Source organism: Podarcis pityusensis (genome assembly GCF_964106645.2).
Source record: "Podarcis pityusensis genome assembly, chromosome: 2".
Lineage (NCBI taxonomy): Eukaryota > Metazoa > Chordata > Lepidosauria > Squamata > Lacertidae > Podarcis > Podarcis pityusensis.
In genome coordinates this window covers 75,738,204-75,761,406 of record NC_138029.1, presented here as the reverse complement: position 1 = coordinate 75,761,406, position 23,203 = coordinate 75,738,204, and the positions used below count along the sequence as shown (strand labels likewise).

General features: G+C 44.2%; 1 protein-coding gene across 2 annotated transcripts in view; it reads right to left on the bottom strand.

The window, feature by feature from the left end:
• TWF2 (twinfilin actin binding protein 2) overlaps window positions 1-23,203 on the bottom strand; it is a 61,963-nt gene that overhangs the window by 19,648 nt on the left and 19,112 nt on the right. For both annotated transcript variants that reach the window (XM_080995395.1, XM_080995396.1), the window contains exons 3-5: window positions 7,132-7,310; window positions 3,938-4,033; window positions 1,442-1,546 (exon numbers count right to left, since the gene is read on the bottom strand). In XM_080995395.1, the coding sequence (XP_080851521.1) occupies window positions 1,442-1,546; window positions 3,938-4,033; window positions 7,132-7,310 (380 nt within the window). The remainder of the gene's footprint in view (window positions 1-1,441; window positions 1,547-3,937; window positions 4,034-7,131; window positions 7,311-23,203) is intronic.

The following is a 23,203-nucleotide window of genomic DNA, read 5'->3' as shown; positions in this document are numbered from 1 at the left end:
GCATTAGCCCTTCTGGGAGAGAACGATAACATCCCAAAGGCTTAAATCAGTGCAAATGACAACACTGGCTGCCGCACCAATAGTTGCTAAATCACCATTTGAGTTGACCATCATCTGCAGCTGGGAGATCGGAGCTGTCAAGGGTCAAATCCTGTCAGTTAAGAAAAACTGTCTATATACTGTATATACATATTATACTAAAGGAGCAAGTGGCAATAGAAAACAATGCATGGAAGACTCAAATGGTGAAGGCGATGATGAAATAATACAAAGTGAGAATTCTATTATTGAACAGTTACTGCATTTGTATAAGGTAATGGCCCATATAACTTTCTAAATCCCTGTAAAGTGCTGTGGCATCATCTTAACTTGGATAGCATTTTTTGCTTAAACTTGGAAGGCTATCTGATTCTACTCTCCACTCTCAGGCACAGAATAGGACCTCAGCTCTGAACCAATTGATAACTTATATCAACCGCAGTTCCATGAAGGTCTCAGATTGCCTTAAAGCAGAGATGGGGAAACTTGTTCCCTTCAGATGCTGTTGGACTCCAATTCCCATCAGCCCCAGCCAGCATGGCCAATGGTCAGAGATCATGGGAATTCTGCAACAACTGGAGGGCCAGAAATTCCCTGCCCCTCTCAGGATTAATTTCTCCTTCTTTACTGCTTACCCCACAGGAGTAGGATGCCAGCATTATGGCTGTGAGAAGGGACAACTGTATGGGGAGACTGCTCAGCAGAGTAGTCAGAATTAATTGATTGACTACCAAAAATGATCTTGCCTGAATAAACCCAGAAAGCCATTGGAAAGCTACAGGAGCACACTTGTCCCATGTTTGGTTCAGGCAGATTAAATGCTGTGCCCTAAATTAGTGCTTACATGATTGCTGAATTGAATGATTGCTGATATGAATTTGGCTGCACAGTGGTTGCAAAGCTCCTACTGGACAGCGCCTGTGACGGGAACTGCACTGGGTGGGGGCACGGATTCATCTCCCCATATGGCTATGTTCTGGGACCGACAAAGGTGGGCAACTGAGAAAACACAACAGCGAGGCATGAAGCAGATAAGGAGAAACTGCAGAAACAGACTCTGCAAGGGGGAAATGGCACAGGAATGGAAATTTGGAGGCAGGGACGAGAAACTATACCCATAGTAGTTTGTGCCTTGAGAAGCTTTCCACCCAATATTGCAAATTTTCAGTTTCCTTAGCCAGTGTGCACAGCCCAAAGAGAGGTGGCGGAGGAGGGGACACTGTTATGGCCACCCCTCTCTGCCACCAGCAACAAGGCTTTATCCCTCAATCTAACAGAATGCACACTGGAAGTCGCTCTGCTTGCTCTATGAGGCATAATAGTGCCAAAGGAAAACCATGATTAGCTGGGCAGGATCACCAAGCAATCTTTTGGATCAGTGCCACGATGTGCTGCCTCTCACCTCGTTGATGCGGATCTGCTGGAGCTCTTGTTCAGCTGCAGTCAGAGGAGCCGGAGCAGAGTAGGACGACACGTGCTTCTGGTAACCGCTGAGCGAGATGTCTTCCTGTAGTCAGACAGAGGTGGTGATGTAGCAGCCACAGATATGGTTCAAAGTACCACAGAGATGAACGGGGGCACATTTTCTTATGGGCTACATAGGTCAATGGCTGTGAACCTTACACACAAAGGCAACTCCAGTTAATGTTATCAGCTGGCTTTGGTGTGCAGGGCCAGGAATAGCAACTCACTGTTAGCATCAACGCTCTTAACAAGCTCTCGTTTAAAACTGCAGCATAGCACACATTGCTAAAAGGGGGCACCACCTATTTCCAACATGGTAAAAGAGCACTTAACGCTTTAACTCATGGGTAGGCAAACTAAGGCCCGGGGGCCGGATGCGGCCCAATCGCCTTCTCAATCTGGCCCGCAGAGGGTCCGGAAATCAACTTGTTTTTACATGAGTAGAATGTGTGCTTTTATTTAAAATGCATCTCTGGGTTATTTGTGGGGCATAGGAATTCGTTCACCCCCCCCCATATAGTCTGGCCCCCCACAAGGTCTGAGGGACAGTGGACCGGCCCCCTGCTGAAAAAATTTGCTGACCCCTGCTAACTGATCAAAGAAAAAGGAGCAGTAGTGGCTGGCAGGTGGTGAAGGCAGGATAGTGTTGCTTACCTGGCTTCCCAAATCTGTGCATGACGTCTGGTTACTGAGAGAAGAGGGGCAAGGAAGCAGGTAGCTCAGCACAGTGCGGCTGCAGCAGTGGAATCGACCCAATGCTCCGGCCACTGCCCCTACACAGAGCTCTCCACTTCTCAATAATTGGCAGCGCCATGAGCCACTGAGAAGTCAGGTAAACAATGTCGCCCTGCCCTGACAGCTGCTACTGGAAAGGAGTTCTTTGGTCATTTTCACTATGATCCAGAAACAAGGGCAAGGAATGCATTTGTATGTAATGCTAGACCTTGCTGTGGTGCAACAAGACTGAGCCTGTGCAAGTCACGGGCACATGTGTTCTCCCCCCAAAGCATCCATTTGAAAAAGTGAAGAAACATCTGTTCTTCATTAACCAGGGCAAGCAGCGTCTGAACTGTAAATGGTGGTTCAACTTAACTATGGCTTTCTAAAACAAGCCAGCTTAATAAACCATGGTTCATCAAGCTGCTTTTATTTGGAGTAAACCACAGTGAAAATCAACCTACTGTTTGTCCAGGTTCAGACCTAATGCTAGGCTGTGCTTAGAGAAAAATGGAAGCAAAAGCTTTCCAATTCTTCCCTATGGCAAACTGCAGAGACTCATCCACCCAAAGAAGATTGCAGGTGTTGGCAACAAGCCCATACAAGTTTGACTCTGTTGCTGGAGGCATGGGGACCAGCCAATGCTCAAACTGGTTAAGAGCATAGAATCACAATGTTTTCAATGTAAAAGGCATAGCTTAAAAGAATAAATATGCCACCACTGAGAGGAACTTGTCCAGTGTTAGCTGGTCAAGTACACTGGGCTTAGTATTAGATTTCCTGTCAAATGACAGGCATGTCTTGAGGATTTCACAGTTATATTGAACTACTGAAGGTTGCAGACAAACAGAAACGCAAGATTCATCCCACGCTATATAGTGTGATCTCATTTCATGAGCAATGCTGCCACCTTATGGTGCTTTCCTAGAAAGCCAGAGTGCCAGGAAAACCATGGCTAGCAAACCAGGGTTTGCTATTGCATCGCGTGTAGAATCATGGACTACCCAAGTTTCATATCAGTACACCCACCCAAAAGGGAGTGCTCAAACTTGATGTTAAGCCTATGTGCCTCCTTTCCTTTCTGTCTTTCATCCATCTATCCATCCATCCACCTAGGAGTACTGCTCTAATTATGGAGAGGCAAGGTAGACAAGACAGGGCCTTAATGAAGACCACACAGCCCAAACTCCGACCCTCACCAAGTGTGGATCCAAAAGGATTAATAATAATAATAATAATAATAATCACAAATTAAATAAATCTGTGGTGGGGGGAAATGGGAAACACTGAAGATCTCAGTTAGTTTAAGAACTTAAGAAACCTGTTGTATCAGGCCAAAGGTCCATCATCCTGTTCACACAGTAGCCACCTTGATGCCCATGGAAAGCCCAAAAGCAGGACATGAGAGCAACAGCGCTCTCTCTACCTCTGCCAGAGGCATACCGCCTCTAACAGTGGAGGTCAAACACAGCCATCATGGCTAGTAGCCACTGATAGCTTTATCTTCCAGTTTCCCAGAAAGCTTTTATTACTACTGTTAACACACTTGATTTTCTTCTGCCTTAAAGAACTGAAAACTACTCAAAGGGGGTGGGGGGGAGGGGGTTAAACTGACCCAGAAAAATGCCTGCTTTCTAGATGTAAGGTTCTGAGCAACACGGTACAAGACAACAATGGCTAAGGCTCTTCCTGACGGCCCTCCTGCATATTGCCGTACCTTAACTGTTCCAAAGAGCTCGTCCTTCACGTGCCCTCCTCCAAACTCTTTCTTCACTGTTGCTCTGGTTGCTGCATAGAGCATCTTCAGTCTAACCTGGTCATACAGAGAGAAACATCATTGACAAGGACAAGTCATTCCATGAGTATGAAAACAGAAGAAGAAGAAGAAGAAGAAGAAGAAGAAGAAGAAGAAGAAGAAGAAGAAGACGCTGCCTATCAGACTGGGTCGCCCCAACCACTCTGGGTGGCTCCCAACACAATATTAAAAACACAATAAAACACCGGCCATTAAAAACTTCCCTAAACAGGGCTGCCTTCAGATGTCTTCTAAAAGTCATATAGTGAATTATCTGTCTGACATCTGATGGGACGGTGTTCAACAGGGCAGGCACCACTACCGAAAAGGCCCTCTGCCTGGTTCCCTGTAACTTCACTTCTCACAGTGAGGGAACCGCCAGAAGGCCCTCGGAAATGGATGTTGGTGTCCAGGCTGAACGATGAGGGTGGAGGTGCTCTTTTAGGTATACAGAGCCAAGGCTGTTTAGGGCTTTAAAGGTCAGCACCAACACTTTGAATTGTACTTGGAAATGTACTGGGAGACAGTGAAGATCCTTTAGGATTGGTGTTATATGGTCCCGGCTGCTGCTCCCAGTCACCAGTCTAGCTGCCGCATTCTGGATGAGTTGTAGTTTCCAAGTCACCTTCAAAGGTAGCCCCACATAGAGCGCAATGCAGTAGTCTCCCAATTACAATGGTCATGGAATGCTGTAACTGCAGGGTTTTACATTTGTGTGTTCTGAGCACATTCTTTATTAAGGAATATGTCCCCTTGCTAATATTTTTAGATAGCCATCTTCAAACTACTGTTCCAAAATACATTCAGACAGACTAGAAAGTCAACCATGTGAGGGCTTGCAAGTATAAAATCTATAGAGCTGCCAATATAAGCAATTACACAGAGTCAATTGAACTGGCAGCTATTCCCCAGGAGGTATTATGGATGATCTTATCACAGAGTTCAACATCAGGACTTGGGGGATGGTTAGCAACTATTGTTCCTATTACTGTAACCTTTTTACCTTAACTGCCTTCACAGCTAGCAGGGTTTTATGTTTTAATAACTGGGTGAAATATTCAAGTTTATTGATACTTGGGTAAACCTCCACCCCTGGCCGAGGGAAAAAAAATAACTTGACCCTCTCTCATACTGTTGGTGGCTAAATATGAATGCTGTTAGCACAGGTAAGACACAGAAATATACGTATTTCAATATAAAAATATTTACACTCTGCCATTTGAATTAAAAATAAAAATCTTCAAAGCAGCTCAAATTTAAAATCCAAATATTTTTTAAAACTATGAATAAGGCAAAATGCCACAAGCAGAACAGAAAAAAATTAGTAACTCATTAGTTAAATGGTAAAAAGAAAGTCAGCAGGACACACATATTGTATTCCCTCAAACTCAGTCCTGCAGACCTTCTGAAAAAAGCACCTCCTTTGCTGCCTGTCTAAATGTTAGCACAGTAAAACTTCCCAGAAGGAGTTCCACAATTCTGGCAACATTTCTGGTGCCACTGTTAAAAAGACCTTGTTCCAGAGAGTAACCATACACTACACTGAAGAGAAGAAAAGGATCCAGATCAGAACCTCCACGGAAAATCTCAAAATACAGGCAAATTTATATGGGAGCCCCAAGGATTCACAGCAACCTTCCCCAACCTGAGGCCCCCTTAGATGTTGCTGGACTCCAACTCCCATCATCCCTGACTATTGGCTATGCTGTCTGGGTCTGATGGGAACTGGAGTCCAACAATATCTGGAGGCCACAGGTTGGGGAAGGCTGATTTAGGAGTTTTATGATTTTGTATTATTAAAATATTTATCAACTTCACTTTCATAGAAAATGTAACAAGGTGGTGATTTAAACACGGGTGCCGATTTAAACATGGGTGTCGGACGTTCCCTTCAGCTTACCACAGTCAGAATTCTGGCAGTGTCAATCTCCACACAACCCCTCCATATTCTAGCCATCAAAGGTTTTAACTATGCAAAAACCATTTTAGAGTAATGTGTGGTCTGCATTTTATTTATTTATATTACTCTTCCTTGTGTGTGTGGTGACCAGGGTCAGGACTTTATTTGTGGTGCTACTTCTCCAGCAGCTGTGAAACTCCTTCCCTCCTGAGATATGGCTGGTGCCACCATACGTACCTTGCTTTCTGCCACCGTCTAAAAACATAGCTATTCACTCCAGGCTTTTGTAGGGGAGTGAACTTTTAGGTGGAGATTTGCAAACGGGTGTTTTTAAAAGGCTGTCTTATTTCAGCTGGCTCTGGTGTTTAAATTGTTGGCTTAAGTGTACGAACTGTTTTTACCAATTTTTATTGTAACCTGCCCTGTAATGACTTTTTGATGAAGGGTGGCATAGAAATGCATTCAATACATAAACGGGGGAGAATGTTTCCACTGATTTAGCTGATGATCCTTTAAAGAAACCTGGGGTGATCTGGGAAAGAGCTAGGGAAAAAGAATGGGAGCACTTCTCACAGTAATGACAAGCCATGTTAAAACATTGCCTGTGTTGGCCTCCAGATGGCATGCTAGTCTAATAAGAGCGGAGATTATAGGAGCAAGAGTTCTGCAAGATTCTTTCAGAGTAGTTCACAACACAAATGCCTGGGAATGCAAGAATGTGTAAATGGCAGTAGATAAGTACAACCCTCCGTATTTACCCTTGTCCACAGAAATATTATATGATGAAACAATAGGATACATTAAGTCCTTAAGGTTATCATCTCTGTTTGTAGGGTTGTTGTTTTTTAATCAAGTGATGGTCCATTGGACTGTTCTGAAAAGTCTGTTTTGAATGAATTCCTAAACATGGTGAGAAAGAATCACCTCCAATTTCCACATGATATTAAACCAGAGGTAGGGAACCCCTGGCCTATGGGCTGATCGTAGCCCCCTAGGCCATGTTCCACAAACTGTGCCCACCTGCCCATCACTGGTGATGTCAGCTGGTGGGTGGAAGGACCGTGTTCAGTCTTGCATTGGCTGCACGATCCTCTTCCCAGAAGGGAACAGGACCTACTTTTTCACCTACAACCCACTGCATAAACCAGCTACCCATGCCGGTTCAGCTCTGAGCCCTAGGAGGCTAAAGTCAAGCAGAAACAAAGCAGAGGCTTACAGGAGAGTTGTCAGGAGACCAGGAGATGAAGAGCCACTCGTAGCCCTGTGCATTCTGGGTGTCCAGGCGGTAGAGGATGTAGCATGGCTGCAGCTCATCCAGCAGTGGCAGCACAAATGAGTCGTAGTCCTTATCCCAACGTCGAGACAGTTCTTTGTAGGCTCCAAGCACCAACTGCTCTGCAAGTTGGAGGGGGCGGGGCAGAGAAAACGAAACAACTGTGAGCAAAAAGATGTGGCACTTAAATGCAGCATCGGTCATTTACAACCAGGGCTAAGGGAACCTTCTGCAGCCCCAGAACCACATGCAGGCAACTTTCTGGAGGTTACAGGACAGTGGTGGGCAGAGCCTTTGTCTTTGTACAGTGGGCTGTATACATCTCAGCCATGCAAGCCAAAAGTTTCTACACCTGCCCACCCTGCCAAAAAAAGAGAGGAAAATTATCAAGGATGCATTCTAGCCAGGCAAAAGCACCTGAGGAGGGTGTGATGAAGAGATTCCAAGAGCTGGAGAGAGGCTAGGAGGTCTAGGGGGCTGCAGTTGGGCCACCCAGACCTTTTCTAAATCAAGGGTGAGGAACTTGCCACCTTCTCCCGCCAACCCAGATACTTTGGTAAGGCCCACACATGCTTGGTTCATCATCATCATCATCACCACCACCACCACCACTACCTTAATTTGTTGAAACTATGCTCAAGGCAGCTTACAACATGACAAGATTTACATAATTACAAACATAACAGAAGTCATAAACAATAAATAAAACACATCAAAAAGTACACAACTTAATGGAAACAATTTCCACATAAATCATAAGATCTGAAACTAAAGATACAACAACATCAATAACAGCAACAGCTGTCTCAACTCCCCGTAAACAATACTCCAGCCCAAGAATCTGTTCAACAGCATCAGCTTTTGTAGCTGGAGTCAGTCAGCACTCCACTCTCCCAGGCCAGATGGGAAAGGAACAGTAAGGCAGGGTGCAGGTCTTACAAGGCTTACAGCCAATATGGTCTCATTTAAAACAACACAGATAAAAATTAAGAACAGTTGAAAAGAGGAGTCCTCGGTGCTAAGCAGCAGCCACAGTCCTTGTGAAGCCTGTCAAGCCCCGCCCCAAGCCAAGTGGAAGGAGCCAAGGGCAGCGCAGTTCAGGCCCTAGGCAGGCAGTCCTCCTTGGTTGCAATTACGAGCCTCTTGGCTTTCCTTCCTTCTGAGAACCCCTGCTCACTCTTTTTGGTCAGAGAGACAGATCTGAGCACTTTGTGGGCAAAAAGTTCTGCCACGTTCCCTATGGCTGAAAAGAGGCGATAGTTCTGTTTCATGGGTTATGGAAAAATAAAAGGAGTTGGGTGCAAAGACAGAACGTCTGCATTATGTATTGGTCTTCTTCACTCCCAAGAGCACAACTCTAGGAACACAGCAGGAATGGCAGACTCTAGGATGAGCCGCTCTCCTTCACTGTTGAGAACAACACCCTTATTCTCCATCACGGAACTGAAGGGGGAAATCTGTTCATGGAAGTGCCTCTTGAACGGACTGCATAAGGTTACAGAAGAGATTGGAAGGGGCACAGAAGAGATGCAGAAAGCGCAAGGACCGTGTGCCTCGCTCTTCCCCCAACCCCAGCATGCTGCTGTCAGACTGCAACTCTGGCAGGGCAAGAGTTTTCAAAAGCGAGACCCATCCCTGACTGTGTTTCTTCTCAGCATATATTGGAACACCCATTTTATGTTGACACAGCTGTAAGGTTCTGGACAATCCCTTTTGATATACAAAGGGCCATCTGGCAATGATAATAACCTGGCAGTCCTATAGATTACATAATGAAACCAGCTCCTATGTATGTGTATAAAAAAAGAAGCCCGGCCTAGAGACTTTGCCACCGACAAAGGGAACACTAATACTCTGAGTCATGACTTGCTTTGCTACATGCAGAAAGTCTCAGGTTCAAATCTAACACTGCTACTTAAGAGCATTGGGTAGGGGAAATAGCTGTGTGCCTGAGACCTTCCAATCAGGATAGACTGTCCAGTACATGGGACAACAGTTGGCTCCAATATAAGGCAGCTTCATGGGATTTTATGTTGGGGGGAAACAGAAAACCTTTCTGCTTGGGCTATATTTCTACATCAGGGAGGGTTAGGGTTAGGGTTAGGGTTGTAAACGATGTGATTACTCTGAATGTACCTATCAGCCTATAATCAGAGCTACTGAGTTAGGCAGAAAATATTAAAGCACTCCAGGTCCTGAGACAGTGACCACTTGGCTGGGTAAGTGATAGCTGTCTGTTGCATCATTTGTTTTGTTTCTACTGCAGACCCATTTCCCAAGGGCTATGTTTTTCGTGAACCCTCGAGTGCCCATGTCAACTCACTCTCCGATTCACTCATGATAAACAAAAACAAAAAAGGGGCCAAGAAGGTCACAAGGACCTTTGCCAGAACTCAACCTCATAAAAACATAACAAAATGTTTCTGTTTCAACACAGAGGTGGCCAACTTGCGGCCCAGATGTTGCTGGTCAACAGCTCCCATCATCCCTGACCACCAGCCATGCTGGCTGGGGCTAATGGGAGTTGGAGTCCTGAAACATCTGCAGGCCTGAAGTCCCATGCCCCTAGGCTAGAGCCACCCTGGCCTCCTGCCTGCTTGCCAAATCTCCTCGACCATTCTTGTCCTTATAAAGCTATCCCCTGTAGTTTCAGGTCAGCAAAAAAAAAAGGGGGGGGGGGAGAGAGAAATTAGGAATGTGGGTGTCACTGTGGGTGTCACTCAGGCTGCGGAGACAGCCCCGGAAATGTCCACTTCCCTCTAGGATGCAAAACATGCCCTCAGCTAGCAGCTATTTCCTGCCCTTTCATTTACTGCTACTTATGCCACCTTAGCAAGTTTTTGCTTTTACAGAAAGTCGATTTAACCATCTGAGAGCTTTCAGTCTGCTGTTTAAAAACTGACTGAAAAAGTGAGTAAATATTGCAGTTCAATCAAAGATAAAATTCTAATTTGACCTCCTGAGGAATGATGCATCCAACTACACACACACAACTTTGTGGTTCAATTATCTTTGCGAAACACTGTGTGATGCACTTCTACAGTTTCCTGTTCTGACAAGTTTGCCACAACCCTTGATCCCACAATGAAGCAGCAATGCAAACCATCAATGGCCAGCACATGATATGGTGGAACCATGTTTCTGAAATGGAAATATGTATACAGTTGATGGGGAAATGAAAGGAGCAATTATTAATGAACTAAATGAAAATTATAATTTGGAGTGCATCCAATCTAACCAGTTTTGTTTGTTTGTTTGTTTGTTTGTTAGGAGGTGGCTGGAGAACCTCCAATGAACAGCCATATACGGTAACTCAGCATCCCTAGTTTAATGCTCTGTTTCTAGATTTTCTTGCACACAAATTTGAACCTTCTTAAAGACCTAAAAAACTTTCCACCATTAATTTGGATAGATAGAATTATTACCAGTCACGATGGCTCTGCCTATCCTCCTGCCTTTCTCTTTTATTCTTTAAACACACACACGCGCGCACACACACACATGCAAAGGTGCACATGTCCATTTAACATTATGGGAATAAACATAGATGAACTGCAGATACATTACAAATCAGAAACTGCCCACTCAAGCAAGAAATGACATCACGATGGAGAAGCAAATTGCACACTGGGAAATATGATGCATTATGGATCACCTACAAATATACCACTTTGGAATATTGGTGGCCTACCACATGACTTAAGGTTCCCAGGGAGCCACAGTCCATTGTCGCTTCGCAGTGTATGCCCACAATGCTTTTCTGTTTGTCTGGAGGTGGCCCATGCCTGTTTCAAACATTTGTTTATTTCCTTACATTTCAACCCCGCCTTTTCTCCATCACAGAGCCCAAGACAGCATGCATATGGTTCCCAAGCAGCCTCCCATCCAGGCACAGGCCAGACCCAGGCCTGCTTGACCACGGCAAATGGTGACCTCAAGTGCCTTTAGACCACATGCGTACAAGCAACGAAACAACAAACCAGGCCTTCAAATATGTGCCTGATCTTGGCCTGTCAATTATCAGTCAATCTGAAGATGAGAGATCAGGGAAAACACTTTCAGGATTCTTCACACAAACCCTGAATTGTCTCTTTAATTCTCTGCAAACAATAGGAAAACAACAATATGTCACAAACAAACAATGCAACAGCTTGAACAGCAGCAGGTCAGGCAGCCAACACATGTGGCCTTTTTTTTTTAACCTGTTCGGTCATGTTACAACAGGGACCATGCCAGAATGCTGCTGACCTCTTGCAATCTGCACACGCCCCTTCACACAAATTCCCCTTCCATTAAGTTCCACCCTTTCGACAACGTATTATTTCATCGAAAGCAGGCAGTCACCACTTTCCAGAGGAATCACTGCTGCTCAAAGTGAAAACCTATGGACTCTGTCACATGACATTGGGAATGAACCTGCCATACACGCTGCAAGCTGCCTCATACCAAGTCAGACACCACCCATTAATGGAGCCTAGCACTTTGCCTACTCCAACAGGAGAAGCCCTTCGAAGTCTCAGGCAGCCAGTCTTTCCCATTAACTTCTGCATGTCAAGCATATCCCTCTCCAAAAGGAATCAAAGACTGGAGTCAGGGCTGCATACACTGTGCACATATGGGCAAGCACAGAAAGATTTCCTGCCTGGAGGTAATCCTGACTCACCACAGGCAACGAGGCAAGCGGCTATTTTCAAGCCTGAGCTAAGGCTAGCTCACCTGGTGTCACAGCTACATGCTTCACTCCCTTCTAATATACAACCTTCTTTCTTTTCTAATACAGTGGTGCCTCACAAGACGAATGCCTCACAAGACGAAAAACGCGCAAGACGAAAGAGTTTTCCGTTTTTTGAGTTGTTCCGCAAGACGAATTTCCCTATGGGCTTGCTTCGCAAGACGAAACGTCTAGCGAGTTCTTGCGAGTTTGTTTCCTTTTTCTTAAAGCCTCTAAGCCGTTAATAGCCGCTAAGCCGCTAATACCCGTGCTTCGCAAGACGAAAAAACCGCAAGACGAAGAGACTCGCGGAACGGATTAATTTCGTCTTGCGAGGGTACCACAGTAAGTAACCCTGTTGTTACAGAAAAGAAAAAGAGGGGTAAAAGAGGGAGGTGATCAGCAAAAGGAGGCCTTGGGTTTGAATCTGTTCTTCACTGAAACATCTTTTTTTGCATTATTGTATTTATCGACTAAAGATGCAAGTTGCATCACCAGCAAGTTCCAAGATCTAAGTCAGGAAACTGGCAAGTAACCTTGCAGAAACCGCAAGCAGGCAGAGGTGTAGTTATGAAACACTTAGGCAACCCTTTTTTGTACTTTACGTCACAGGGTGTAAAGGTGCTGTGGCTGGTTGTTAACATTCAGATCTGCTGTCTTTTTTATTACCTGGCTCTTTGTTAAAAGAAGAATTGTCTTAAGCAGGATACATTAACATTTTGCTTTGCTGATTTAGAGCACAATCCCCCTCTCCTCCCGATGCTAATGACTGGAGGGAGTCAGGGTTGATACACTGGCTTCTTGTCAACAAAGAGAAGATTGTCTGGGGAAGCGAGACTTTACCATAGTGGAGACCACTGTTGTACTCAGGAGTGCATAATGATACCATCAATGCTTATTCCACCAGTAGAAGCAGATGAACTACAGTCCAACAATAAAATTGAGGGCACCATCTTGGTACCCCTTACTATCCATGGTAAAATCACTTTTCTTTTCATGATCTCTCAATTTACACTACCACACATTTGCTTATTGTCTGAGGCAAACGAAGAAGTTGCCCAGAAATCAAGCATCTACAGGAGAGAAAGTGGCTGGCTGGAGATATCTAGATTCAAAAGACTGAAAGATTCAAAAGACTGAAGGAAAGTGAGATTTTAAAATCAAGTAACTACAGGAGAGAAAGTGGCTGGCTGGAGATGTATAGAAACGTACAGTTGGGTACCTCTCAGCTGGCCCAACACCAATCAGAAACACTTATTGCCACTATTTTTCAACCCCACCCCACCCCAAAGAAGCAGGTATTTTTAGATTTGCCAGTGTGCCTTTGTAGTTTGGGGTTAGCCACAAGACACAGATACTCAAAGGAGTTGACTAGAAGCACACCTACAGTTCTGGTCCCCTCATCTCAAGGAGGATACTGTAAATCTGGAAAAGGTTCAGGATAAGTTTTTCTCCCTCTTGTACAATACCAGAACCCAGCACCATCCAATGAAATTGAATGTTGGAATATTTAGGACGTAAAAAAGGACGTACTTCTTCACACAGTGGAATTTGCTCCCACCAGATATAGTGATGGTCACTGACTTGGATGGCTTTAAAAGAGTGTGAGACAAATTTATTGAGGATGGCTACTACCCACAGTGCACTCAAGGCCTGTTTGCAGACTTCCCATAGGCGACTGGACTAGGTGGCCTGATTCAGCAGGGCTCTCTCTTCTTATGCTCTTATGTACCACCAGTCAACAGAAGGCTGCTCTGCTTCTTAAACCTGAATTAAGCTGCTCATTGCTCTTCTGTTCTGCAAAACGAAGAACGACAGACTGAGCCAAAAAGAACTCTTACTTCCTGTATAGACTTTGGGGTGGGGAGAGCTGGTGTTCTCAGCAGAAGGCACTGCACTGTAAAGCCAGATTTGCTGAACACTTGATTGCTGACAGATTCAGTGTGCAAAGTAGGAAGTGGCTGGGAATCAGGGTAAAGACCCCATCAAGTTATCATTTGTTAGGCATGTACAAAAGGCATGAACATAGCTTGTTCAAAAAGCATAAGAACTATAGCTCATTTTGGGGGGAGGGGATTCTGCAGAGATCTGAGTGTCTCTAACACTTCTGGTCACACTCAGGTTTCGGATTTAACAGCCACTACCCGCATTGGTGCTTTTCTTGCCACGTGGCTTGCTGCTTTCACAATCTGGCTTTTACCTTATCTCCTGCCATTTAACTTGGGACCCTGGTAGTGGCATCACTGCCCCCATCCCAACTCCCACTGCTCCCACTTCACATTTTTTAAGGTTTTTGTAAAGATTCAAAAGACTGGATTTAAGTTCTAAGCTCCACTGGAACCAATACAAGCTTTTGTGACTCACTTCACCCTGCGGATACCCAGGAACTTCTTTCTCAGTTTGGAACCACAGCCCTTCCAATCTACAAGCCGCAGGCAGACTTTGTTACTGTGCTAGAAGCTAAAGCTACACTGGGCACACCCTGACCTTGAGGTTCAAAGGGAAGTTAAGAGATTAATTCTTAAAAGCACCGAGATTAGAAATAACAAACATTATTCAGGGCTGTGGCAATAGGAAAGACCTGATCATTGTAGACATAAAACTGCTCTAAAAAAGAATACTTTTTTAACTACCCAGCTACATAGCTCTGGTGTGTCTGTTCTATGTGCCTCAGGAAGGATGCAAGAGCAAGTCTTCGGCTCACATGCTGCTTGCCTACCAACACCGTTCATATACAAGATGGCTTGAGGAGAGGCAGATATTTCTGTCATTCATGCCATCTCTGAACCCTAATATGAAATAGAAGGGACCCCCCCCCCCGTTCCCTACTCAACACAAATAAAAAACCTCCCATCTCTCTCTCTACTCAGCCATCTAGCACACAAAATACAAACTAAATAGCTGATTAGTTAATAAAGCTTGTCAATAACTGGTCACAGCCCAACCTATACGATATCACACACACACACTCTTTTTTATCATTATTAAATGCTTTATTGAAACTTAAAGGAAACAGCAAACAAAAGATTTGTCCAGAAGAAAGAAAAGAAAATGGTAATATTTGTTACATCATATCACAATAAGTTCTTCTTGCATTTCTAACCCCATCATACATCTACAACTTAATCTATCTAGCACACTGTTTGTTTTCATTTTCTTTTGTTAATTTTCATCAGTAATATATTCTCTTCTAATTATCCATCATGCCACAAAAGTCCTTCAAGGCCTGCCACTTACAATAGTCCTGAAGAAATTTTTTTTGTACATGTCCCATTTTCTAATAAATGTTTGATCTGTGTCACACACACTCTCAGCAGATGGAAGAGTCATCAGGAGGGCAAAACTTCATCAAAATCTATAATAAGCTCCATGCTTACTCACCCCATGAGAGCCCTACCTTGTGTTGAAATCCTAAGTAATAATCTACCAGGGTCACATGAGCAAAGAACATTAACCCTAAATGCTAGCATGGCAACAACCTGACAAGTGCGACAAAACACATGAATAAAGGAGAGCAGACAGCTTTCAAGTGGATCCTTAAAATGTAAGCTTACATTCCCAACATGCCTAAGATGTCAATCAGGACCACTGCCAAACGGCAGTAGGTCCTCGGTACAGTTTGGCTGATGTCCCTCCCTGAGGCCAACCTTCCTCTTTGTGGCAACAGCGCCACCAATTCTCCTCCCTGCTTTGTTACTTTAAAAAATTTTTAAAAATTATTTGCCACCACAATACCAGCAGCAGCAGCGCTGGCCCCTTCTCTGCCACCAGGACCCTGGGAGAAGGCCAAGGGTCTCCCTCTCAGAGCCAGGCATTCTGGGTGAGGTAGCCAGCTGCTAAGAGGGTGTTTATAAAGGCAGTGAGCAAGGGGGTTGCAGGTCAGCCCTTTGTGAGTCCTGGCAGGTCTTTGTCAGTGTCCAGTCTGGCTGACTGCTGGCACCAGGCCCGATATCAATTACTGTGATTCACAGTTTCATCCTCTTGTTAGGGCTCCGGGATAGTAATCCAGTAACCCGGCAGTCTAAGGTGAAGAGCACAATGGAATAAGTGGATTATATTTTCAAGCACAGGCCTTCAGGGTGTTCTTGGCGAGACTGACTATGAGAACTATCAAAGCACTACGTTATTCTTTTCTTCAGGAGGGCAGGTCTTTAAACCAGTTGAAAGTGCAACGGAACGGCAAATGAGATTTCCTGTAAGTGATACGCATTAGGGGAAAATGCTCCTGTTGCTACATAGGCACTACTTAGGGATCTAAATTGGGTCAGCAAGGAATGAGGTATCTGGGTCATTAATGGAAAGCTCACTCGAAATATCAACCTTTTGCAGAGAGACCATGGAAAAGAATGCAACTTCCATGTTAGACTTTATTAGGTAAAAATCACTAAAAATAAAAGGAATTAATTATAAATGCTTCTATGCAACTGTAAAGTACAGGCATGTTCCGTACACTGTGTGGTTCTAAAGCCAATCACTACTCAAACGATAAAGGAAAGTTTAATTAAAGCAGTAAAAGAGATGGGACACTCTTCCTAGGAGGGAAGATTGAAAAGCCTGAAACCTTTAGGAGAGAACTAAGGGAGAAAACCATTATAAAGCCTATAAAATTATAAACAGAGAGAAGAGGGGCACACTTTGCACTCTCTCCAACTCAGTTTAAACTTGACAGCAGGCAAATTCAAATTGCTTTTCCATGTTGCATTCTGCATAGCTACTGTCATGTTCCAACTAGGATTTCAGTCACAAACCCCTAACATGCTATCATCACTGCCTAGAATAGTAGTTAAATTAGGCCTCATAATTCAAGTTAAGTAATAAAACTATTTGGCAGGGGTTTGAGAGACGTGAAAGGAATCACACCTCTGCATGCAAGTGCAGAAAAGGAAGGACACACAGTGGGCAGGTTTGGATGCTCAATTGGCAGTTTGATAAGCCACAGTTTAGTGGCTGGGAGAAAAGCAAGGGGGCCACAAGCTCCTTCCCCCCTTCCTCAGCGCTTGCATCCAGGTTTAATTAACAAAATGTTAGCCGCTGCATCCAAAAAATGGAAGGGTGGTTTATCCAACAAGGGGAGAAAGGAAGCAGTAGTCCTCATCCTTCATGTCACAAGCATGATCTGATCCAAGCAAATCCTGGATTTGCTTTACCCAACAAGTAAAAAAGCAAACCATATACGTCAGGTGTGGGGAACCTCTGGAGCGCCAGATGTTGCTGAACTACAACTCTCATCATCCCTGGCCACTAGCCATAATTGCACTGATGGGAGCAAACGTGGTAACCTCACAGTTGGATTACTGCAATGCACTGTATGTGGGGCTACCTTGGTCCTTGATCAGATGCACAGCATAGCAACTAGGTTGTTTGTGGGAGAAAACAATGTAACACTGTGCTTGCAGGATTTGCACTGGCTGCCTATCTGCTATGAGGCCCAGTTCAAGGTATAAGGCCCTACATAGCTCTGGACCAGGTTACGTGAGAGACTGTCTTATCTCTTATCCATCCAGTAGATTGCTATGGTCTATGGTGAAATTTCTCCTGCAGGTTACAAAGTGCTCAGAAGCCTCCTCCACAGTAATTCAGAGCAGGGGTTTTAGCGCAGCTGCCCCTCTTCTGTGGAATAGCATCCCTGTCGAGATATAACAGCGGCCAGCTGTCTGCACTTTCTGGAATCAATTGAAGTCACTTATTACTTCATTTATGAGAGCCAGTGTGGTGTAGTGGTTCAGAGCGGTGGATTCGTAATCTGGGGAACCGGGTTCGCGTCTCCGCTCCTCCACATGCAGCTGCTGCTCTCAGCCCCACTCACCTCACAGAGTGTTTGTTGTGGGGGAGGAGGGGAAAGGAGAATGTTAGCCGCTTTGAGACTCCTTCGGGTAGTGATAAAGCGGGATATCAAGTCCAAACTCTTCTTCTTCTTCTTATGTTCTGACTTTGGCTTTCCCAGCTGGATTATGAGGTTTTTACCACAAGCGTCTACTTCTTACTGTTTTTGCCTTGTTTTAACAGTGTTTGCTGCTTTTGTGTTTTCAACTGTTTTTTTAATTATCTTATGTGAGATGGTGATTTAGAAAGTGTTTAGTAAATCAGTAGTAGCAATAGCAACATCTGAAGGACCAAAGGTTCTTCGCACCTGAAACACGTGAAATGCTCTTCTTTACCATCTTTGCTCTAAATTGCTTCCTACTTTTTCCTTTTCTTTTTTCCCCCTAGAAGAGATGTTTCTGAGGTAACTGGAAGGCATATTTCCCAGGTTAGCACTGTGGTTGGAGGAGAAGAGTCTTAAAGCCATACCTTTCATTTGGGAATCGTTCAGTCTGCCAAGGGGAAGGTTGGCTTCTTTAGCAAACCTAAACTTTTACACCCAATCATAGTTTATGCATTTAGAGAATAAATAACCTGCCTCACAAATGGAGTGCAGGATAGGCGATGCTAGGATAGTGAGCAGGATAATTTTACACTAGCATGAGTGTGGGATATTAGCAAGGGCAGGAAGTCAAACAGCCTTCTAAGTACCTTACAGTGCAAAATTTTGCATGTCTTCCCTGAAATAAGGCTCACTGGGTTCAGTGGGTTTTACTTCCCTGCATGTAAAGAGGTTGCCACTTCCGTTTGTCTGCAATAACTAAGACTGCTAAACTATTCCATTGGAATAAGTCTACATAGGACACAGCTGGAATACAAGCTCTACCAAAAAGATGTTCACTGTAAATGAGATAAACTGTATTCCTTAACCGTCATCTGGCAAAAAAACCACACCACCCAGCATTGTAAGTGCTGTTCACACAGACACTTTTTGAGAGCTGCCTAAGTGTCCCTAAAAAGATTTCCCCAAAAAAGGGTTCATGTTCAATCCCTTGTGTCTCCAGGCAGGGCTGGGAAAAGCTTCTTCAGGAAACCCTGACAAGCCACTGTCAGTTGGCATTGAGCTGGGCAGCCCAATTGGTTTAAAGGAGCTTCTCACGTTCCTGTGACCTTTACTGTATCTCTGTGGCAAAAAGCTATTGCTGGACGGAATTCCTGAATGCAAGGAGCCCAGGAGCAAATCTGCTGGGGGACTGGCCATGCCAAACAACATGGACGGAGAGTGGGGACAGTAGATTTCACACTGAACTTTGTGGGCATCACAGAAGCTCATTATCTTTTTTTTTTTTTTTTTTAAGTGCTGAAAATGAAAGCTTTAAAACCATTTATTTCACAAGTGGTGTCTTCCATAAGAAACTGACAAGCTATAAACACATTTGAAATGACCAAAGAGAATTGTGAAATCTGTGGTTCCTTTTAAGGAGATCATTGCACTGTCATTTAGAAAGATGCCCAAAAGATCAACCCTTCCTTCAAGCCGAGTCATAGAAAGGCCATAAAGACTGGGGCTTTCCATTCTAGAAATGGAAAAAATGTGATCACACACACACACACACACCAGCAGCCATTAAAACCTCATTTCATGCAAACCATTCTTTCAGAGCTCCTTCTCTTGTTACTAGTACATCTGCTTTTCTGCTCTGCTAAAGTACCTTTGGATGTTCACACACACACACTGAGAGGAAATGTAAATTATTTCCAAAAACATTATTTTTGCAGTGCTGCATTTCAGGGGCCATCCATAATACTCTTAATGCACATCAGGCCATTTTCAAGTTGCTTTCCAAAACCCGGAGATCCCATCATTAGAAGCAGTTGCATCAAAATGAGAAGAAGAAGAAAAAAGCAGCATCAGCAGCGAGGACAAGAAAAGCATCAAAAAGTCTTATGTGGCTTAGGCAATGAGTCAAGAAGCACTGCCATATTGAGCAACAGGAGGCCCGAGGAATGAGAAGAGAGCAGGCGGCAGCAAAGGAGAAAGCTTCAAGTAAAATAAAAATAAAAATCTGGCATGAGTCGGTAAACAAGAAAGTTCCTGCTCTTACAAGTACACTGTAGAAAATGTTCTCGTCAGTTGGGCCAGACTATTTTGCACGAAAAGAATCCTGCTGTCATGGATAGTGCAGAAGACGGGGATTTCAATGCACCCCCCACATAATGAAAGAATAGTGTGGCCGGAATGTGTCTGAACTGTGATGATGCTTCTTCTTCACCTGGATGGTAGAGAGGTGTGTGTAGGCAGAAACCTCTGGACTGTGTGGCTGGGATATAGCGAAACTACACAAAAGGAAGAGTCACAACTGCTGTTCTCCCCACTTTTGCATCTGGCGCTGCCTACCACCCGTATGAGGTCTCCAGGAAGGTTCTCCGTAAAATAATTTGACCCCCTCCCCTTCCCAGGCTGAAAAAAAAGTTTGCTTTAAAAAACCTTCAACAAGAGGAGTATCTTCCTCTTTCCTCACTACTACAGAGTACAGAATCTCTGAAACAAAGTTAATGATCTAAATTTTAATCTCCTCTCTCCCACGGAGACATCCTTGGTGCCCCTGGCAATTGCTCTTCACCAAATATAGAAGACAGAAAGACTCAAGAGGAAAATTCCTTTTATGCAGGCCTCCCTCAAGTTTTACAGCAACGCGTCACATATATAAATATACCTCAAGTCAGCCATGACTAAGTGTGCGGATTCCTATGCCGCATCCATCCATGAGTATTCACTGGTTCTAAAAAGCCTAACACTGAATCACCTATGCTGGGAGGAAAGAGAGGGCATGTTTCTCATATACAGAATAATGTTTGTTAGATAAATAGACAGACAGATACATAGACATATAGACATACACACATGCAAGGATCATCCTAGTAAGCTGCTCAGGAGGCATAATGTTTCTAAAGATCATGAAATTGAAGCATCACAGAGTTTTTCCACACAAAGTAATCAACCACAAGTTCCAGAGTCCTCTTCTGGAAAATTCTAGAAGCAGAAGCAGACTTCAGATTACCTTCCCAAGGCCAGTGACTCAAGTGGGAGCAGCAATGAAATGCTATTAACTTTTGACTAACCACAAGATCTCCATCTTTCCTGAACTGCTGGATAAGCTCAAGTAGATTTGGAGACTACCAAAGTCAGTTAGTTGGCTACATTAGTGGTACATATTTTCATGGGAGCCATCTAACAATTCAGATATTTGGATCATGGGTATTTATTTAGCTGTAGACACAACTAGGGATGCGGGTGGCACTGTGGTCTAAACCATTGAGCCTCTTGGGCTTGCCAATCAGAAGGTTGGTGGTTCGAATCCCTGTGATGGAGTGAGCTCCCGTTGCTTCTACCAACCTAGCAGTTTGAAAGCATGCCAGTGTGAGTAGATAAATAGGTACTGCTGTGGTGGGAAGGTAAACAGCGTTTCTGTGCGCTCTGGTTTCTGTCACGAAGTTCCGTTGCACCAGAAGCAGTTTAGTCATGCTGGCCACATGACCCAGAAAGCTGTCTGTGGACAAACGCCGGTTCCCTCGGCCTGAAAGCGAGATGAGCGCCACAACCCCATAGTTGCCTTTGACTGGACTTAACCATCCAGGGGTCCTTTACCTTTTACCTTAGACATAACTAAGCTTCTTGCCTGGAAAACCCCTGACCAGTCCATATTCATGCACTAATATCACCATCCCGATTCTCATCAGCTGATGAGAGTCACCAGCACGTGAGAATCATGGAGATAATAAAACTAAATTGGAAGAAACAGCTGGTGGGCAGCGGTAGGAAAAAGAGGAGTAGAAAACAGTGAGAGCAGAGAAGGGAATGCCTTCCCATTGGAATGTAACTGATATCGAGTAAGCAAGAAGGTGCACATATCACTTGTGGGAAAAACAAAAGCTATTTCTCAATGAGGGATAAAACTTGTATGTGGACCATCCCACTTGAAGCTGCAAGTTCATATAAATTAATGCTTCTTCAGTCAAAATATTACCTCCATACAGTACACTAGTAAGTCACGGAGAAAGACTTTAGTGTAGCCTTGTCCTTGACATGCTTGCATTTTAGTAAGCCAATCCAAAAACTAGCTTCTAAAAGGGAAATATTTGGAGACTGATTCTGAGCTATCTTTCCAAGAGAGACAGCACAAAGGATGTGGAGTTTCGTAAGACTTCAGCAGCCCTGACCTTTAGGCCCTCCAACCGTTGTTGGACTCAAACTCCCATCAGCCTCCACTAGCATAGCCAATTATTGGTGCATGCATGTGGGGAATATTATATTGGTCTATCTCATGGGTAGGCAAACTAAGGCCCGGGGCCCAGATCCGGCCCAATCGCCTTCTAAATCCAGCCCGCAGATGGTCCAGGAATCAGCATGTTTTTACATGAGTAGAATGTGTGCTTTTATTTAAAATGCATCTCTGGGTTATTTGTGGAGCCTGACTGGTGTTTTTACAGGAGTAGAATGTGTGCTTTTATTTAAAATACATCTCTGGGGCATAGGAATTTGTTCATTTATTTTTTTCCCAAAATATAGTCCGGCCCCCCACAAGGTCTGAGGGACAATGGACCGGCCCCCTGCTGAAAAAGTTTGCTGACCCCTGGTCTATCTGATTATAATGCTAGTGCTTCTGTCTCATTTTCTAAGGTTCCTTTCATACTGCAGTACCTGTTGCATTATAGAATTATAGCTTTTGGCCAATATACTGGCCTGTCGTGCTAAATTTCATTCGCACCAGTGAGCGTGGTGTGACACAACAAGAATGACTGGACATTACTATTCACCCATCCTTTCCACTCAGGCATGCTTCTATTCCCTCATGAAAAGAGCAGGAAGGAACCGTATGCTGGTATACTGCCCCAAATTTCATCACTTCACTCCTGCAGTGTTCTGAGTTAATGCAAACAGATTTTTTTTCTGAAAGCAATTAACATGGAAAAGAGTGCTGAACTTCCCCTACATTCCCTTAGATTTCCAGAAGTGACTTCTATTTCATATCTGTGTCAATTACAATGTGGAATTTACCAGTTAGGGAAACACTGAGGGAGCAGAATAAACTACCATGTGGATGCAGCCTATCAGGAATGACGTTTGATGTAGTCGAGCATCATCTGTAGGGTCAGAGGTTCCCCAACTATGGGTTAAAGAAAGAAGGAGTTTCACAGGAGAAGCCTACACACTAGATGGGGATTAATCTGTAAGTGGTTCAGTTATCTACTGGCTGAGAGTTGTTCCATTGCAGCCATGCAAAACAGCAGCACCTGTAGTCATTACTAGAGAATTAGGCTGGAATCTATTGGAGGAGTCACCTAATGGAAGACCAGGGGAAACAATTTTTGCCAATCTTCCTTTCCCTCTGCAGCCCACCAACTCCCAGACTTCTCCCACCCTGTTCTGGGGGGTCCCTCAACTTTCTTGAGTTGGCTTTCAGGAACAATAGGAGCAGGGGAAGAGGGATCAGTGCAAAT